Raw genomic sequence first — 17,415 nt, forward strand, 5'->3', positions numbered from 1 at the left:
TAAATAAAAACACTAGAAAATTATCCAGTTAGGTAGAAAAGTAACTTATCTTGCCTTTGATAACATTTATTTGTTATATACTTGTTTTTTGACAACTTTTTCGAATCTATGTATAAACGAGATTTTGATACTTATTTTGATTTTGAAAAAAAAACATTTGTGGCTGTTCGCAGTAAAACATTGTTTTAATTCACTGTTCAAAACTAATTTAAAGAATAAAAGTGCATGCAAGCTATATATCTACAAAAGTTTATTTTGTTTTTTTTAACCATGTTTTTAAATTTGACGAAAAATGTGACAAATTGCAACAGATTCATAATGCCGAATTGGTTGGGATTGTTGTTATACATTCTGAAAACCGAATAGTTCTAAACTAATGTTATTCTGATAACAAAATAGCTCTAATTAAACATAAGAACATTTATATTCATATTTCATTATGTTTTCATTTTGTTTCATTTTGTTTTTCTTAATTATTTTCATTATGTTTCATTTTGTTTTTCTTAATTCATTCTGTAATAAAAATTAAAGAACGCGTGTTTGTTTATACACTGTGCTATGGCTGATTCTACAGGCTGTAGCTGCTGCTGCTGCTTCTAGTAATATTAGCTCCAAATTCGAGAAATAGAAACAATTCTTTTTTTCGGGTAGGTCCTTTTAAATTATCAATTACCGCGGTCCTACTCAACATAAAATAATACTTTTAATTGATAAAGATAGTAAAAAGATTGATTTACTTACTACTGGGTGTCCGAAGAATTTTTTTTTCAAAATGTTCGATACTCGGCATATTAAAGTCTTATTTTTAACACGACAAAAAAAGAAATGGTCAAAAATATTTCGGACACTTGACAGTATTAAGATTAACACCTCTTCTTATTGATTCCCAAATTTCATGACGAAATTCTTCATACAATCACGGTACGGACCTTTAGAAAACAGGGGGGGTCATTACAAAACCTTACCAAAAACGCCATTTTATGACGTTCACATTTTTATCACTTTATTTGCTCAAAACTCTTAAAATATATAATGTACATTCATATTTATTAATTCATTTGAAAGTATATTCATTTCCGAACAAAACAGTAGTAATTTGAAGACTTGAAGTGCTTTGGTTTAAAAAATATGGCTATTTTAGTAGAACTACCTTGAAATCTGTGATTATCCAAAGCGTTTTTTCGTCCGTGTGTATTACTACTATTTGGCTTTAACAACATTGAATTGGATCAAGCACTCAAAATAACTTTTGTGCTTCAACCACAACATATGTGATGTGTATTATTTGTCAACTTGTTTTTGTTTTTTTTACACTAATCAAATGGAACTGCAAAGTAAATTTTAATACCTAAAAATCAATTATAGAAAAATATAATGATTTTTTAAATGCTATATCTTAACATTCTATATCACATTGATCCAACATCGCTAATTAAAGATATAAAATTATTGCATTATTATTTTAATCTTAAGAAACATAAAACAAATTAGATTTTTTGAATGAAAAAGCATTGTCTTTTGTAAAGCCAAAAATCAACTTAAACCCAAGTTATGTCAGATAAACATGGCTAGTCAAATATATTAAATTATTCTTTTCTGCAATTCAAGTTTTTCTTATAAAAAAATCAAGTAATTATCCAATTTTGATATCTGTATTTATTCAAAATTTGAATCTCACAATCATTTTACTTTAATTTTTGCTGTGTGCAAAAAAAGTGTTCTTCGTTCAATCCTGGGCAACACTGGGTCTTCCTGCTAGTATAATATCAAATACATATAAAGTATAAGATTTATTGAAGACAAGCATGGATACCTGGTGTTGTCTTGGTCAACATGAGGTTCTGTTTGGACACACCTGCTATACTAAGGATATTGAGCAGGTTTTCATGATTATATGTCAACTCCATGCCCCCCCCCAACAATTTCAAAAATAAAAAAACAGATAAAAACACAAAAATATAATCGCTTAAAAAAAAAGTACATGACAACCTCCCCACTAGATATTTCAGCAGAAGGGATAAGAAAAAAAGCTATTCTCCGAATATTGCACACTTTTTGTTGCCCGTGCACTGGACCTCTCCCCCCCTCAACTCCCCAAATGAATCAAAACAACTTTTCTTTCAATCAAAATAGCAGGGAGTGCCCGTGGGACCACAAAAAAATAAATGAGCCGCTGTGTCCAGGCTTGAACGTGAAACGCAAAAAAGAGGAAGGAAGCTAAACTGATGGATAAATGCTTTTGCCCACACAGCCGCAAGTGCTTATGATGTTACAAAGTAAGCTTTTTAAACATAGTTTGATATGTGTGTGTGACTTGCAAAAAAGGACCCTCCTTCCAAACAGTGGTTCAGTTGTCACAGAATCTTTTTTTCTAATTTTCACATATTATGCATCTGGGGCATTGCCCTTTCATATAGTACCGGCTTCGACAAAAGTTTTTAGCAGACATGCAAACAATGACTCTCCTTTATATAATAGAAATGAGTTGATGACAACTCATTACTAAAATAACATATTGACTCTGAAGAGTTGTTTACTGAAGATTGTATGAAATCATAATCAATGGTAGTGTGTCTGTAAGTGCTGTAGAACTGCAGCACACTGTCCTCTATTTTCACCAATGTGTTGGATATATTGTACTAGTAAAATATTTTAATAATATTTAAATAATCCTCTCATTTCAAAAAAGCAAAACAAAAAAATGGTGAATAAAAGATAGGCAAGCAATAAGTTAATAAAAGCACTGTAGCTAAAACAATGCTAAAAATAACAAAAAAAGGAAGACAGAAGTCTTTTTCTTTAGATTTTTTTAGTGTACTTTTCAATTTCATAATTATAATTTTTGTTAAGTTTGTGATGAATTTTCTTTTTTACAAATTACTTAGTTATATTAGCAAAAATACAGAAACAAGTAATACAGCAATACAAATGTTGTGTATTTGGGTTATACACATTTAAGTAATGAAAAAAATAAGTAACAGATTTAGTTAATTCAGTTTTGTTAACATAATCGCACATCAGAGGCCTGTCTGAACACCGTTTTTATGCCACAATATGATTTGTGTGATATTTTATGAAGTTCAGTTTCTCTGGTGATTCTTCCTTTATTGTTATAATTTAGGTAATAAGACTTTTGAAGCACCTTATACTTGAAAAAAAGATTTAAAATATTAAAGTAAAGCAAAGAAAGTTTAAAAAATATTTAAAAACATTTTTTATTAGTTTACAATTTGAACAGATTGGTAAACATTTAAATTTAAAAAAAAAATTAATGTTTTAGTTTCCAATTTTCTAAAGGGCATCCCATGATCTCAGCAGACGAAGAGGAAATCACTATTAATGTTGATCACTGATATCTACAGTATTTAATATTGGAATTGTGAGTTGCTGGAAATTGCCAAATCAATCATTGAAATTGTGTAGAATAGATGTCACTCAAAACTATAAATTCTCATATATAAAGTATAGTACTCAGGCCTGTGCTCCAGTGTCTATATATGAGAACTGAAATGTGATATTGAGATTGGAAGGTATACAGTGAATAATGGCAAAATTAATAAAATGAATAAAAGATTACAGGAAGAGATTAGAAAAAAATTGGGGTTAACTATTTTACTAGAGATAATTTAATTGAAATCTTTAAAATAATTAATGATAAATTTAATTATGAACTTTTTTAATTTTAACATTTCTAATCGATCTGGAAGGTTATTAGGAAGGTAGATTTCAAAAAGTAGTTTTAACTAATTATTTTTTTTGCTAATGGAGTCATATATTTTTGTGATATATTGTCAGGTGAGATTAATAACTAATAAAGTTGGTTTTACGATGCAAATGTTAAAGTTTCTGACTTTATGTAAAAAAAAAAAAATTTGCATTGAAATTATTTCTTTGTTGTATAATAAATTGTGAATGCTTTAACCAAAATTGAATATATAAGTTGGTATAAATATTATACAATATTTTTTTGATCATTTGTTAAGATAGGAATTATATAATTTTTCATTATCATACCGGCCTTTTTTTTTCTAATTGTACTAATACTGAAGTTAAAATGGATGTTTCAGTCTATTTTTTTTTCACATAAATGGAAAGATTAAAAGATGGAATTTGATGAATTTAAAAATAATGGCCGCCTTGAGCAAGCCATCATATCGTTAATAGCTTGATGGAAGTCCAATAAAAATTGTTATTGCTTTTGAGTTCTCAGTTGTCATTTTTTATATCATAACCCATGAATGAAGCAAATTCTCCTATTTTTACATTCTCATCTGATCTATTGACATCTTCTTCCAGTTCCAAATTTTTCCAAATCTCCTCCTCCTCCTCCTCATTTTCTAACAATTCTGAATCCACATTTACAATTGGTTGATCAGTTGGCTCTGGTTTTGGCTTTGGATTGTCTTCTGTTTTTCCTGTTTTTCCTGTTGTCACTTCAAATTCAGCCTGGAGTTTGTTTACCTCAAATTGCTGTGCTTTTGTACACTGAGCCATCATTTGTTTGAGATATTGTTGCATCTTGAAGGTTGGTGTGTGACGCAGAGCCCTTTTGGCTGAATTTAGCGGAACAGATGAGACATTACGGCAGTTCATTCCCACCATGCTCATCTTCATAATAACTGTGAGATTGTCAATAAAATTTTCAGATTTTCCGACAGGGTTCGTTAACCTCCAGTTATCATCTCGCTTTATCTGTTTCACATCACGAGGGGGGACAGTGTTCGATGCTTCCCTCTCTCGATATACTCTGAATGATTCTTCTGATACAGACCGGGAAGAAATATCGACTTGAGAATAATCCACTTCTGAGGTTTCTACATTTTCATTCTTAGACTGAATACTCTTATCTTTCAAAAGATAATTGTTAATCTTCCATTTAAGCCGAGTTGATTCTAATTCTAGAAGGTTTTGAAAGTGAGATTGATCAATTCTGAGCCCGCCTCGCTTGATATTAGACTTCTGCAAAGAATGATAATCTGAAATTGTCTTTGGTTTCATATCTGTAAAAGTCTTAATGTTTGTGTTTGAAAAAAATTCTCTCAGATTAATATTAGGAAGGCTTGTATCAAATTCACTGTTGTAGTCCTCCAAGTGAGATCCAAATGCTGTACTCTGACCCTGGTCTGCTGCCCTCTGCTGTATAGCAGGCAACTTGTCAAAGTCGTCTTCGGAATTATCTTTTTCTGAATCAAGTAGTACTGAAAATTTTGCCAAATTCTGTGTACATTTCGTACCAATCGGCTGTGTGCGTTGGTTTTCTTTGGGTTTAGCAGGAACTAAGATATGTGGAAGTCTTCGGGATGTGTCACAACCAGAATCCAAGTTCCCGTCGTCTTTTATTTTTTGTATAATGATAGAATCCATGTTTTTATTTGCTGAAGGTTGATTTGAGCATTCACTATTTGATCCGTTGCAATTGTTTGCTACAACAGTGACATGTCTTTTGCTGCTGCTGCTGCAAGATGATCGGCAAGTAGCAGAATTAATTCTGCTTTCCTTAACGCTTACCCGAATCGGGTAGCGTTGCTTTTTATTGAGGTAAAATTGGTTACATTGCAAGATGAGTTGGTGCATGGACTTTTGCAGCTGCATCTCATCTTGGTGGAAGTCATGCCCAGGAAAATATCGTTTCTTAATTTCCAAATCTGCTTTCTGTTTCTCCATATTGAGGAACTTGATTTTCTGACGAAGTTGTGACGACTGTCTGGAGAGAATGCGCAGCCGATTGTGCAACTTTCGTTCCATCCCTTTTGACTGCAGTTGTAACACATTCTCACAGATCTTGTTTCTGGCCATATTTGCTTTTCCCGACTCACTTTCCACTTATATAATGTCACAACGAAAAATATAAACCCATCTTTTCTCTCTCCATCTATGGGTGAAATAGTTTAGTAGATTAGACTATCAAGCCTTGGCAGAGAAATTAGTCTTGAAGAAGGAAAATTCCCAAATAACATCTGCAATCAGGTAGGTGCTTGACATGTGGTATACCATGCAGCATTATTTGCTTGGTGGGGAGAGTGGGTCTTGTTCTATGCAATGTGTCCTTCACTGTAATAACGTTTATGTGCAGGTATCATCTGATAAATCATGTTTTTCTTGCCAGAAGAGTCCATTTTGTGTGTGTGTATATATATATATATATATATATATATATATATATATAAAATCTTGGTTTATTGCTTATATTTTTCTCTGTTGATGTCTTTAGTGATCATTTCAACTGAAAAAGAAGAAAATAGTTTAATATGAAAACCATGTCATAAAGAATTGAAGAAATTGTTTAATCTAATAATAGGATTTGACCATTTTGGGAGTCGGAATCCAAAAAAAAAAATTTTTTTTTTTTTTCAAGTAACATGTTGTATTTTTTCAATTAACACATAGCATTCAAGAATAAAATTAATGGGATGTATATTACAATTTTTATCTTATTTTTTCTCTAATATATATTTATATAAAAATAAATATGTACTTCTACATAATTTGAACTGAGGATTTTTTTTTTACACTAATTATTTAGGTTTAGCTTGGTAAAAGTCTGTTTGGTTCAGTTCAAATTCTGTAAAAGCACGTTAGATTAATCAGACTGCTATTTTGATCAAAGTTGTTATATTCACGTATCAGTTGATGCAAGGTCCAACCTTTGGGGCCATTATTTTGAGAACCTTGTAGTTGAACCCTGGAATTTTAAACTGAACCTTTCTTTAATCCACGAAAGTAGATTATTGTAAAAAAAAATGCACTTGAAGAATAAACAAAATGAGAACAGTAGTCCAAACAATCCAAATAATCTTCATCTAAAAAAAAAACTTTTGAATGTTTAAATGTGTTCATTTTTTTGTAGACCAGAGTTGCACTTCTTCTAGTGTACTGGCTTCTTAAAACCACACTTTTTGAATCTGTGTCTAACTTTCTGATAGGTATGTGCAATTTAATGTTGAAAAATTGATAGAACCCATGATTATGAAAGGCGGCTTATAATTTTTAAATGAGTTTCTAGCTACTTTTTGATTGTATTTGAAAGATTAAAGCCTTAAGCTAATCTATAAAAGGAAAAAAATGTATTTTTACGCATGGAAAAATGTTATGAAAAATGTTTTCACAGTGAAAACTTGAAAATTCAACTAAATTTGAAAGTTAAATTGCAAAAAACCCTTGAAAGATGAATATTAGTTTTCTGGAACTATTTTAAAGATAATCAGTAAAGTTTTATGATATTGAATTTAAAAAACAAAAAAAACACCTCATCTTTACTTTTAAGACAAATTGCTTAATTATCTCCCAAAATCGAGTTTAGTGACAGAAACCAGCTTTTGCTCCATCAAAACAAATGACAACTAACACACAAAGTTTCTATGGAAGCTCAGAATGACATACCACAAAATAATAGTCGAAGGATACGTGAAAAATAAAACGTATGTAAAAATAGTAGGAAAAACTAACATCCTCAAAAAGATAAGTACAATTTACTTATCTATAAAAGTAAAAATGTCTGCGTGTGTACGCTTCCCTACCAAATAACTCTATCATCTACAGACTCGAGATTGGACATAAGCGGTATTGAGATTTGGGAAAATCTTTTTAGTTGGTTTTCGGCCAGAAATTTGGCTCTTAAGGGGTCAAAGTTCAATGATTTGACCTCTGAGAACTCTACCAAACTCCTCCGCCAATTTTGGGTCTAAACACTTGAAATTTTAGATATAGGTAACTTGGACATGGATCTAACTTTATAACTTGATTTGAGGCCAAAACAATAAATGCTAAGGGATCACAATTAGGATCTCTACCAAATTACTCAGCCAATTTTTGGTCTAAACATTTGAAATTTTACATAAAGTGTATTCAGACATAGGGCAAGCTTTTTTAATCGTTTTTTTTTTTGCTGAAAGTTTGGTGTCCAATGGGGTCAAAGTTCAAAAGATTTTACCTTTGAAGTCTCTAGCAAACTACTTAGCCAATTTTAGGTGTAAACATTTGAAATTTTACATAAAGCCTACTCAAACATGCAGCAAGATTTTAATCAGTTTTTGGGTCAAAATTTGGCTGGCAAGAGGTCAAAGTTTAACGAGTTGACCTTTGCAGACTCTACCAAACTCCTCCACTAATTTTGAATCTGAACACTTGAAATTTTAGATTTTATGTGGTCATGAGTCAAACATTTTAATTTAATTTGAGCCCAAAACAAATGTTAAGGGGTTCAAAATTGGGGTCAAAGTTACAAAAAATTGACATTTGAGGTCTCTACCAACTTTTCTCTATAGTAGTTAAGAAGCCTATTATATAGAAAGGCATTACCACACATATTTACACTTTTTAATATATACTTATGCACATCAAGTTATGAACAGTACGTAAGGTCTGAGCAAAGCCGGACGGAACTGCTAGTAATAGAAAAACTTATGCATTTGGAATCAAACAAATGGCCTAACTGCCAAAAAAATTTTTAATACATTTCCCAAAATGAGAGAAAACAAAACCAAAAACTAAAAGATACAAAAAAAAAATATTGATCTATACCCAAACCTGAACTTCCCCTTACAAAAACAACCTGCTGAAGATAAAATTTTACTAAACCCAAACAACAAATTAGAAAAATCTTCAGCACTTTCTCAGAAAAAACAAAAACGGGAAATCTATACTCCTATAAATTTGTTTTTTGTGCATTTGATATTCATATGATATTCATATTAAACACTTTTTTCTAGTTATTTAAAAAGAAAATACAGCTGCAAAGATCTAGCTAATTTGCATATTCTTTTAAACATTCATTATAATTAATTCCCTATTAGTTTTCTCGGGTTTCTTATCAGATGATCATCTTTAGTAAACTATTACGTGTAATTATATTCATGCAGATATTCTACATTATTTATACTTGCATAATATTTGCATAAAAAGTTTATAGTAAACACAAAATTGTTTCCATATATATTTATATATGCGTATATATTTTTGTTTAAAAAATTTTGCCTACAACAGTTTTTTGCGTATATATATTTTTGTTTAAAAAATTTTGCCTACAACAGTTTTTTGCTTATATATATTTGTTTAAAAAATTTTGCCTACAACAGTTTTTTGCGTATATATATTTGTTTAAAAAATTTTGCCTACAACAGTTTTTTGCCTTGTACAGTTTTTGGTTTACAGACATGAAACTTCATATATAAGGTATTTGAACTCATTTGAAACTTTATATTTGGGTTTTAACCTGGGAAAATCTGTACAAAAGTGTGAAAAAAAAAAAGAATGAAATTCACCAGGTGAAGGTCGAACGACGGCGTTACAAATATGCATGCATAATGTAATAGCTATTGGTTCATGTTTTAATTTTTAGCCTTGCAGCAAACATGTCTTCATAGCTCAGTCATGATAGAGGAAAAAATCTTATGCTAAACGTTTGGGTTTCAATTCTTGGTGTTGATGCTAAAGTCATTTTTTTTTTTTTTTTTTAAATCATTACTATATATTGGGTCCAATATAATATAATAAATATGAAATCTGCATTAATCAAGATATCATATTTAAGCGTATTTTATGACCAGGCAATGCTGGGCTCCCTGCTTAGTACCCAATAATAATCAAATTGAATTAGCCGATGAAATGGAGACGGAAAGTCCAAATCAACAAACAGATGTATCGAAACCAGAAAGCATTCATCCATCATTGCAAAAAAAAAAAAAAACAAAAAAAAAAACAGATAAACTCCAGAATCTCAAACAACAAAGCTAAAACAAAAGATGAAACGGAAGACTAACCAAAAGCAGAAGAAATGGAAAAACCAAAATCAAAGCAAAATACATAACCAACTTCTAGACCAAGAACCACAACTCAAAACAGTTTTATAAAAAATGGATACAAATACTAATAAAAAAATTAACAAACTGAAACAAAACAAACAAACAATATATAAAAGCATAAAGTAATATAATGGAATTGCCAAGGCTTAAAAGCAAACATGAATGAACTTCTCATACTCATATCAAATCTACATTCAGCTGCTGTTTGTCTCCAAGAAACCTTGAAACAAGATCAAATAAAAATAACTACACCCAATATAACTACATTCACAAATCGATAAACAGAGTGTCTGGGGGTGTACCAATCCTTATCAGGAATGACATACCACAAAACCCAATTCAACTATAAACCAAATTAGAAGCAACATCAATTAAAACTACTTTTTTTTATCAGACAATCAACCTGTTCTATCTATATTCTCCCAGTTGATCAAGTCTCAGAAACAGAACACCCATGAACCAACTCCCAAAATCCCACATTCTCATGGGAGATCTTAAGTTACACCACATTATGGAGTAACCAAAATATTAACAAAGGTTCAATCATCAAAAATCTCATCAACCAAGAAAATTTTTATCTTTTTAACAATCAATCACACATTTACACTCAGGCACTTTTTCCGCCATTGAGATAAAAATTGATTGTCTCTTGCTAGCCCTGAAATATAAATGGCAAATCTACAATGAAGCAACCGCTTCCTAATCATATTGGAAGATTTCAGTACTGAACCCTGAATAAAAAGAACAAAAACGGATGGAACATTAACAAAACCAACTGAAAAAATTCCAAAAAATGTGCCAAAATAAATTAACTGCATGTATAAATACTACTCAAGATCATACCTCCCATTTCACTAAGACTCTAATAGAAATTTGGTACTTCTGTAGTTTAAAACCTATTTTTCTGTGCGTCTTGCTCGGCAATGCCCGGCGAACAATGGAAACTGCCGGATTATACCGAGTGAGCAAGAGACATGATCTGGCAGATGGTAAAAATTGGAAGCAAAAAAAGAAAGAGAAGGAAAGAGTTTAATAGGAAAAGAAAAGAAAGGGCAGAGTATCATTGCCAACGTAGTATAAACACCCCTAACCTCCCATGTTAAAAACAGCTTTTGGAATAAACCATTCATAACATGAGGAGGTTAGGGGTGTTTATATTACAATGGGGCAGGTCATAAAAAATACCAAAATATCTTTCCATATACAAACAAAACAAAAAATATAGTTATTCACTGATTCAAAGAAACAAAACTTTTGTTACCCCCCCCCCCCCCGAAAAACACATAAATAAAACAGTAAAATTTATGAAATTATTATAGTAGGTTGTTTTATTTTCTTTCTTTTTTTGTTCGTTTTTTTATTGACTTTTGTTTGCTCAGTATAATCTGATGATTTCTGCCATCTGCCTGACGTTGCCAAGCAAGACATGAAAAAAAATGGGCTTTAAACTGCAGAAGTACCAAAATCACCAAATATTATATATGAAGACTTGCACCTTCAATTAAAATAAATAAATCTTGGTATAATAAAGACTGTAAAGAAGCAATTTGTGTCTGTCACTCAACATTGAAAAGCTTCAAAAAGGAAGCTACAATAGAAACTTTAATGAAATATAAAATGCATAAAGCCCTAACAAGAAGAACTATAAAAGAGGCCAAAGGAAGAAGCTGGAAGAATTTTGTTTCTAAATTAAATAACAATACCCAAACCAAAACAAAATGGAAGATGATTCACAAAATAACCGTGAAAAACAACTACTACTCATTAAAATATCTCCTATAAAATAACTCCATTGCTAATGAAAAAATTGCAAAATCCTTGCAGAAAATTTTGCAAATATTTCTTCCTTCCAGAACTAATCTCTAACATTCCAAAACATAAGAAAGAAAGAGAAAAAAACAACAAAAGCTTTAAATCCAAAATGAAAAAAATTACAATAAACTATTCTCCATTCATGAGCTACGAGACGCCCTTAGAAGATCTCACCACACAACTGTCGAATTGGATGATATACATTATGAATTCTTAAACCAACTTCCCAAACCTTCATTAAGCTATTCACTAGAAATCTACAACAATATTTGGTTCAGCAGAAAACCCTCAATGCCATGGAAAACAGCTACCTCATGTATACAATGTCAAAAACCCATGTACATTAAACACATTAAGTGTAAAGACTTTGAAACAATAAGTTCTTCCAAATTAACAACCTAGAAAAACTTTTCAACAAATAAAAAATAAACAATAGAAAATGTTAAATTTCCTAAAAAATAATTGATTGTACTGAAAAATTAAAAAAATAATAACCACCTCACTTCTACAGAACAAAAAGGTTTTACAAATCAGAAATGCATTTATAATCTTCTCATTTTGTGTTTGTCTTGGAATAAATATAGCATCATTGATTCTTCACCCTGGCATAAAAACAAACTGCATTCATATATGCTGATAATTTTTTTTTTTTTTTTTTTTTTTTTTTTAACTATTTGGCCTTAAAATGACCCTAGAGTGGTTGCTGAGGCCATTAAACACCAAACAAACAAACAATTATCTATAAAGATTAATATTTAACTTTGTGAAAAAAGTCAATTAAATTCAGAGTACACTGACAATTTATTCATTGAAAAATAATAAACTTAAACAATTAATTAAATAGAATACAGCAGGTGATATGCAAATCCTTTCCGTTTTTTATTATTTTTTTAATGTTGCTCATCCATATTTCTCTAAATTAATCGTTAGTAGAAATCTTATTTTTTAAATTAATTTTGCTCAGTTATTCTGGTTCTCAATTTTTAAAATTATAAAAAATTTCTTGTACAGATATGTACATGTTTATGCATACTAGGAAAATAATTATATTACATTTGAAATTTTTACAGGAATTGTTATCAAAACTACATGAAATATTTGTTTTCAAATATTTTTTGGTGAAAAAATTGAATAAACAATGCTTAATTCAATGATAATATTTAATTCAGGAAATTAATTTTTCAAGTTATATTGATTTCATTAACACAGACTTTAGGAACTTTTCTTCATGTTTCTGAAATATTAAAAAAACTTTTTAGTTAACATGTACAATGCTTTATTTTCATACAAAAATGCAAAAATAAATGCATGCATTTTTGTTTTGTTTTTTTAGCAAAAATGCTTTTTGTTCACAAAAAATAATATATTTTTGCTAAGATGTCAAAAAAATAATCGGTTCATTATATTCTGTGATCATTAATAAATACTGAAAATTTCATTAAAATTGGTTCATTTGCTGAATTTTTAATTGAATTTTTGAAATGAAGGGAGGAGTCAAAATGTTTATACATTTTGGGGATCAGTCATTCATTTTGCATGTGCCTATCCCCTGAAGAGGAAAATAGAATTAAATAAGCATAAGCAGTTTTGATTTTAATTTAGTTAGAATGGGTTGAAAAATATTTTGACATTTATTCATTTAGTAGTAAAATTAAATTATTTTTAATTATTAAGTCGGAATGATGCTTGTATATGCTTGGGTGCATGTGTGTAAAGGTGGGAGGTGGAATAGGTTAAATTTAGCATGAAAGATAGGGAGGTAAATGATGTTTTGTGTTGCTTATCAAGGCAGAAGGGAGAGGGTTTATGGGATTTGTGTAAGTGGACACAAATTATTAAAATAACCTTAAAATAGTCTCCCAGAAATTCTACAGTGTCTTAGCTATATGGAAATTCTACAGTTTATCTTTTAGCTAAAAGACAAACTTAACCATTGTCCATAAATATAGTATTTTCCAACACTGCTTTTGGGAAGAGTTGAGTAGATTTAAAAGAATCCAGATCACTACTTTATATTGTTTGAGTGTGTAATCATAAGACATCTTCATTAGATGTTGTGTGTGTATTTGATTATGACAGGGTGTAGTCAAAACTTTGGCTAAAATCAAACATGTGAAACAAATTTATTTTTATAACATCATTCCTCAATGCCTGTTCAATAAAAAGACTTATGAATATAACCGCAATTACTGTTTGTGATTTCAAAAGTGCACTTGCTTATATATATATATATATATATATATATATATATTACTGTCTGTTTGTTCACAATTTGATTGATATATACAAAAGGTCAACTACTTTAATGCTTTATTCATTTCTATATATAGCATGATTCGTGTAAAATAGACGATTGAGAGATGACGTCCTTTGCATATTACATTAAGAAAAATCGATTTATTAAATAGCAGTGTGTTATTGTTTATAGTGAGAAAATTGTCTTAAGTGTTCTATTTAAATTTATTATTTAAATTTGATTTATATTGATAACATATTTAATTTATTTTTACCAACATCAATTTTTTTTATAAAACAGTTTGAGTTATTTGAATTTAAAGTTATTTCCCTTGGACGCTAACTTTTTTCTTTTTAGTTTTGTTTTCTTTTTCGGCAGATGATCAAACTAAAAATAATTCACACAAACTTTCAAGTATATTTTTTTGAATCAGTTCAAATAAAATAATTTCCGTGATTTTGCAATTAATATTTTGGTCCAGTGGATTTTTATTTTAAAATAAACAAACAATCCAATTCAACTACGATTCTTTATTTAAAACACTTTTGTGTTTTCATTCGTTTTTTTACTTTTGAAATTTTTGTTGGGGTAACAATGGAGTTGACATATAATAATGAAAAACTGGTCAATATTCTTAGTATAGCAGGTGTGGCCAAACCGAACTCCATGTTGCCCCTGGCAACGCTGGGTATTCATGCTAGTGTATGTATATATATATATATATATAGATTAGTGATGAGACAATTCTAAGACTTTCCTCGATTTATTGCACTAAATTCCTGATTTCGATTCTTTATAAATCTCTAAATATTTAACCATAAAGTCATTTTTCCCCCGATTACTGTTAAAAACACATGCTAAATGTGCATATATTTTCTTAAATGTAAAAACACACTTGTGAGGGGGGGGGGGGTGATCTATAGATTTTAGCTTTACTAGTAGTTTTAAAATCAATCAATATTTATTTTATTATTACCACCAACAGTGGAAAATTTTGTTTTAAGCAAAAACAAAGAAAGATAATTAAAAGAATCATTTTTGGCATTGGAAAATATGCACAAATTTTATAGATTCTGATACCGATACCCCAAAAAGCTCTGATTTTTCAGATTCCTGATTCTGATTAATCGTCCCAACATTATTGCCATATTTCCTCCCATCTTTCTTTCTACAGTTATAGATTAAATAACATTATCATCACTGGTGATATTCCCTTTTGGTTATAAGGCACTATTCAAATAGTTTTATTCTTTTATTACTTTTGTTAATCAATGAAAAAAGTGACAGAAGCAAAAGTAATAATTAAAATGATAGTGGGAGAGGGATCAAAACAAGATACGCTAATATTATTATAAAAGTGATATAAAATTCATGAGAGAAGGATCGCTTGATAAATTAATTAAAACAATTAAAATGGGAGTTTTTCAAACATAACTCAATCCCAAAATTGAGGAACGTTTTAGCGAGTATTTGTGATGAAAATATATATATATATATATATATATATATATATATATATATATATATATAAAAACTTATACAAGCACTTAGTGATAAACTCAGCTTTAGTATAAGAATTGTATTAAAGTGTGATTTTGTCTAAAAATAAAGATTTTCTTTCCATTTGACAAAAAAAAAAAAAAAAAAACCTTATGGAAAACATAAACATGTCAATAAACATAAACAGGTCTTGTTATAAATTTTAATTACAATATTTTGTTAATATCATTTCATTAGTGTTAAGCACCAATCCCCTAAAAGAAGTAACTAAGGATTAATATTTATTAATATTATACATCTGTTTGCCTTTATTTCACAAAAAATGAATAAAATACTTATTTCATGAGGATACACAAATCCTGCTTGCCTCAGTCATACACTTATGCTCCATGACTGCCTGCCCTATTATAGGCCTCACATTGATTTTAAATCAAATTCTTAGCAATCAAATGGTAAAATGCACAAATTTCTTGCAATATAGGTAATTGTGAGTTTCTTGCTTGCCAGATGTATCAGGGCTGTAGCTATCTACGACTAAATTGTAAAACAGGGATATGCTTGTTGGTGGTGGCTTGTGGAAACGATAATTTCAGTGTTCTGAAGGAATTCTTTTGTAATATTTGTACTTAGATTGTTGTCATAAATAATTATAAACTCTTTTTGAAAACTTTTTAAAAAAAACATTTTAAGGATAAGGCTCAGTCAAGTTATATAAAGAAATCTAAGCAATTATAATTTTTTAACAAATATCTTAATTTGTTTAATAAAGCTATGTAAATTAAACAATTATAATTTTAATGAAAGACTAACAATTCAAAATAAAAGCAAAAAAATATATTACCTATTTAAATCTTTTCCATATAATATTCAACACTTTCAAAGTATCCAGAAATTCTTGTATTTCAAAAATGAGAACCTCGAAAATATATATATCAATATTGTGTGTGTGTGTATGTATGTATATATATATATATAGTTGCGTGTGCTGTAACATTACTCACTTTGTTGTAGTAGCACTATGAGAGTACTGTGTCCAGATTTAATAATCGCAGATGACCCTTTGTTTACTGTCAACTACTTCTCCACCCAAAACCAACATAAGTGTGAGTAACACCCACCTTCCAACCCTTATCAGATTATGATCCACTTGGCTTAAGCCTACATTTATTTGACTTTGTTTTAAAAAGCTAATATGTTTGTGTATATAGGTGTGTGTGTGTGTGTGTTTAGCACAGTTTCAGTAGCCTGTTAGGGCTTGTATGTAGATATGAATCTTTTTTGTTGTTTTTTTTTTTTTTTTTTTTTTTTTTTTGAATTGGATTTAGTCTTTTGTCATTCTGAGCTCCTAGACTGTCTTGTTTAATGAGTTTTATGGATGATTGGCCACAGGTCAGTCACATTCATTCCCAACCCTACTCATCAACTTTGTCATGTAGTCATTTCAGGGTGAGAGTGGGGGTGGTGGCTTCAAATTTACAACTTTTTTCTGTATACAGGTGTATAAATATATATACTAGCTGAAATATCCATTCTAAAACCTTAGACAAGCAACTAGTAGCTGATTACATGTTTTAGTTGGACAATAGCCAAATTTTATAATAATGTGCTTAAACAAGTCATATCTCTTATTTGTGGTGAAATTTTTTAAACGAAAAGAGAATAAAATAAAGATTTCAATGATGATAATTTCATTTGCATTTATACTTTGACTATTTTTATATTAAAAGTTCCAAATGGAAATATGGGCAGAACTGATGACAACAGAAAGGAAACCATTTTTGAATTTTTCAATTTAATGCGTTACATTTTGATTAAAATGTGCAGAGTTCAATTTGGATAATTATTGCCAAACACTTGTTCCCTCTTATTTTTCTATTTCTCACTTTCTTTTTTCTCTGGTAAGAATGGCTTATTATTCTTAACATGAAGAAAAGGAGGAAATTTCATGTTGAAAGTAATTTTTGATGTAAAAAAAAAAATTCTTGATTTAATGATTTTTGCGCTTTCATTGAAACTTGTCTTCTGACAGCTGACTGGCTAATCACTTTGACGTTTACATGAAGTTGC

General features: G+C 29.7%; 2 protein-coding genes across 2 annotated transcripts in view; one reads left to right on the forward strand and one right to left on the reverse strand.

The window, feature by feature from the left end:
* The window catches only part of LOC145296070 (RING finger and SPRY domain-containing protein 1-like), a 181,030-nt gene that overhangs the window by 124,331 nt on the left and 39,284 nt on the right, over window positions 1-17,415 (forward strand). The gene's annotated exons all lie outside the window — the stretch shown is intronic.
* On the reverse strand, window positions 3,191-6,077 carry LOC145296060 (uncharacterized). Its single transcript, XM_080142131.1, has one exon. The coding sequence runs from the start codon at window positions 5,794-5,796 to the stop codon at window positions 4,207-4,209; it is 1,590 nt and encodes a 529-aa protein (XP_079998257.1). The 5' UTR covers window positions 5,797-6,077; the 3' UTR covers window positions 3,191-4,206.

Source organism: Euprymna scolopes, chromosome 2, assembly GCF_053919585.1.
Source record: "Euprymna scolopes isolate OS-2025 chromosome 2, ASM5391958v1, whole genome shotgun sequence".
Taxonomy (NCBI): Eukaryota; Metazoa; Mollusca; class Cephalopoda; order Sepiida; family Sepiolidae; genus Euprymna; species Euprymna scolopes.

Coding starts and splice junctions, on each gene's coding strand:
- LOC145296060 (XM_080142131.1), bottom strand. CDS start 5,796: ATGGCCAGAAACAAGATCTGTGAGAATGTGTTACAACTGCAGTCAAAA.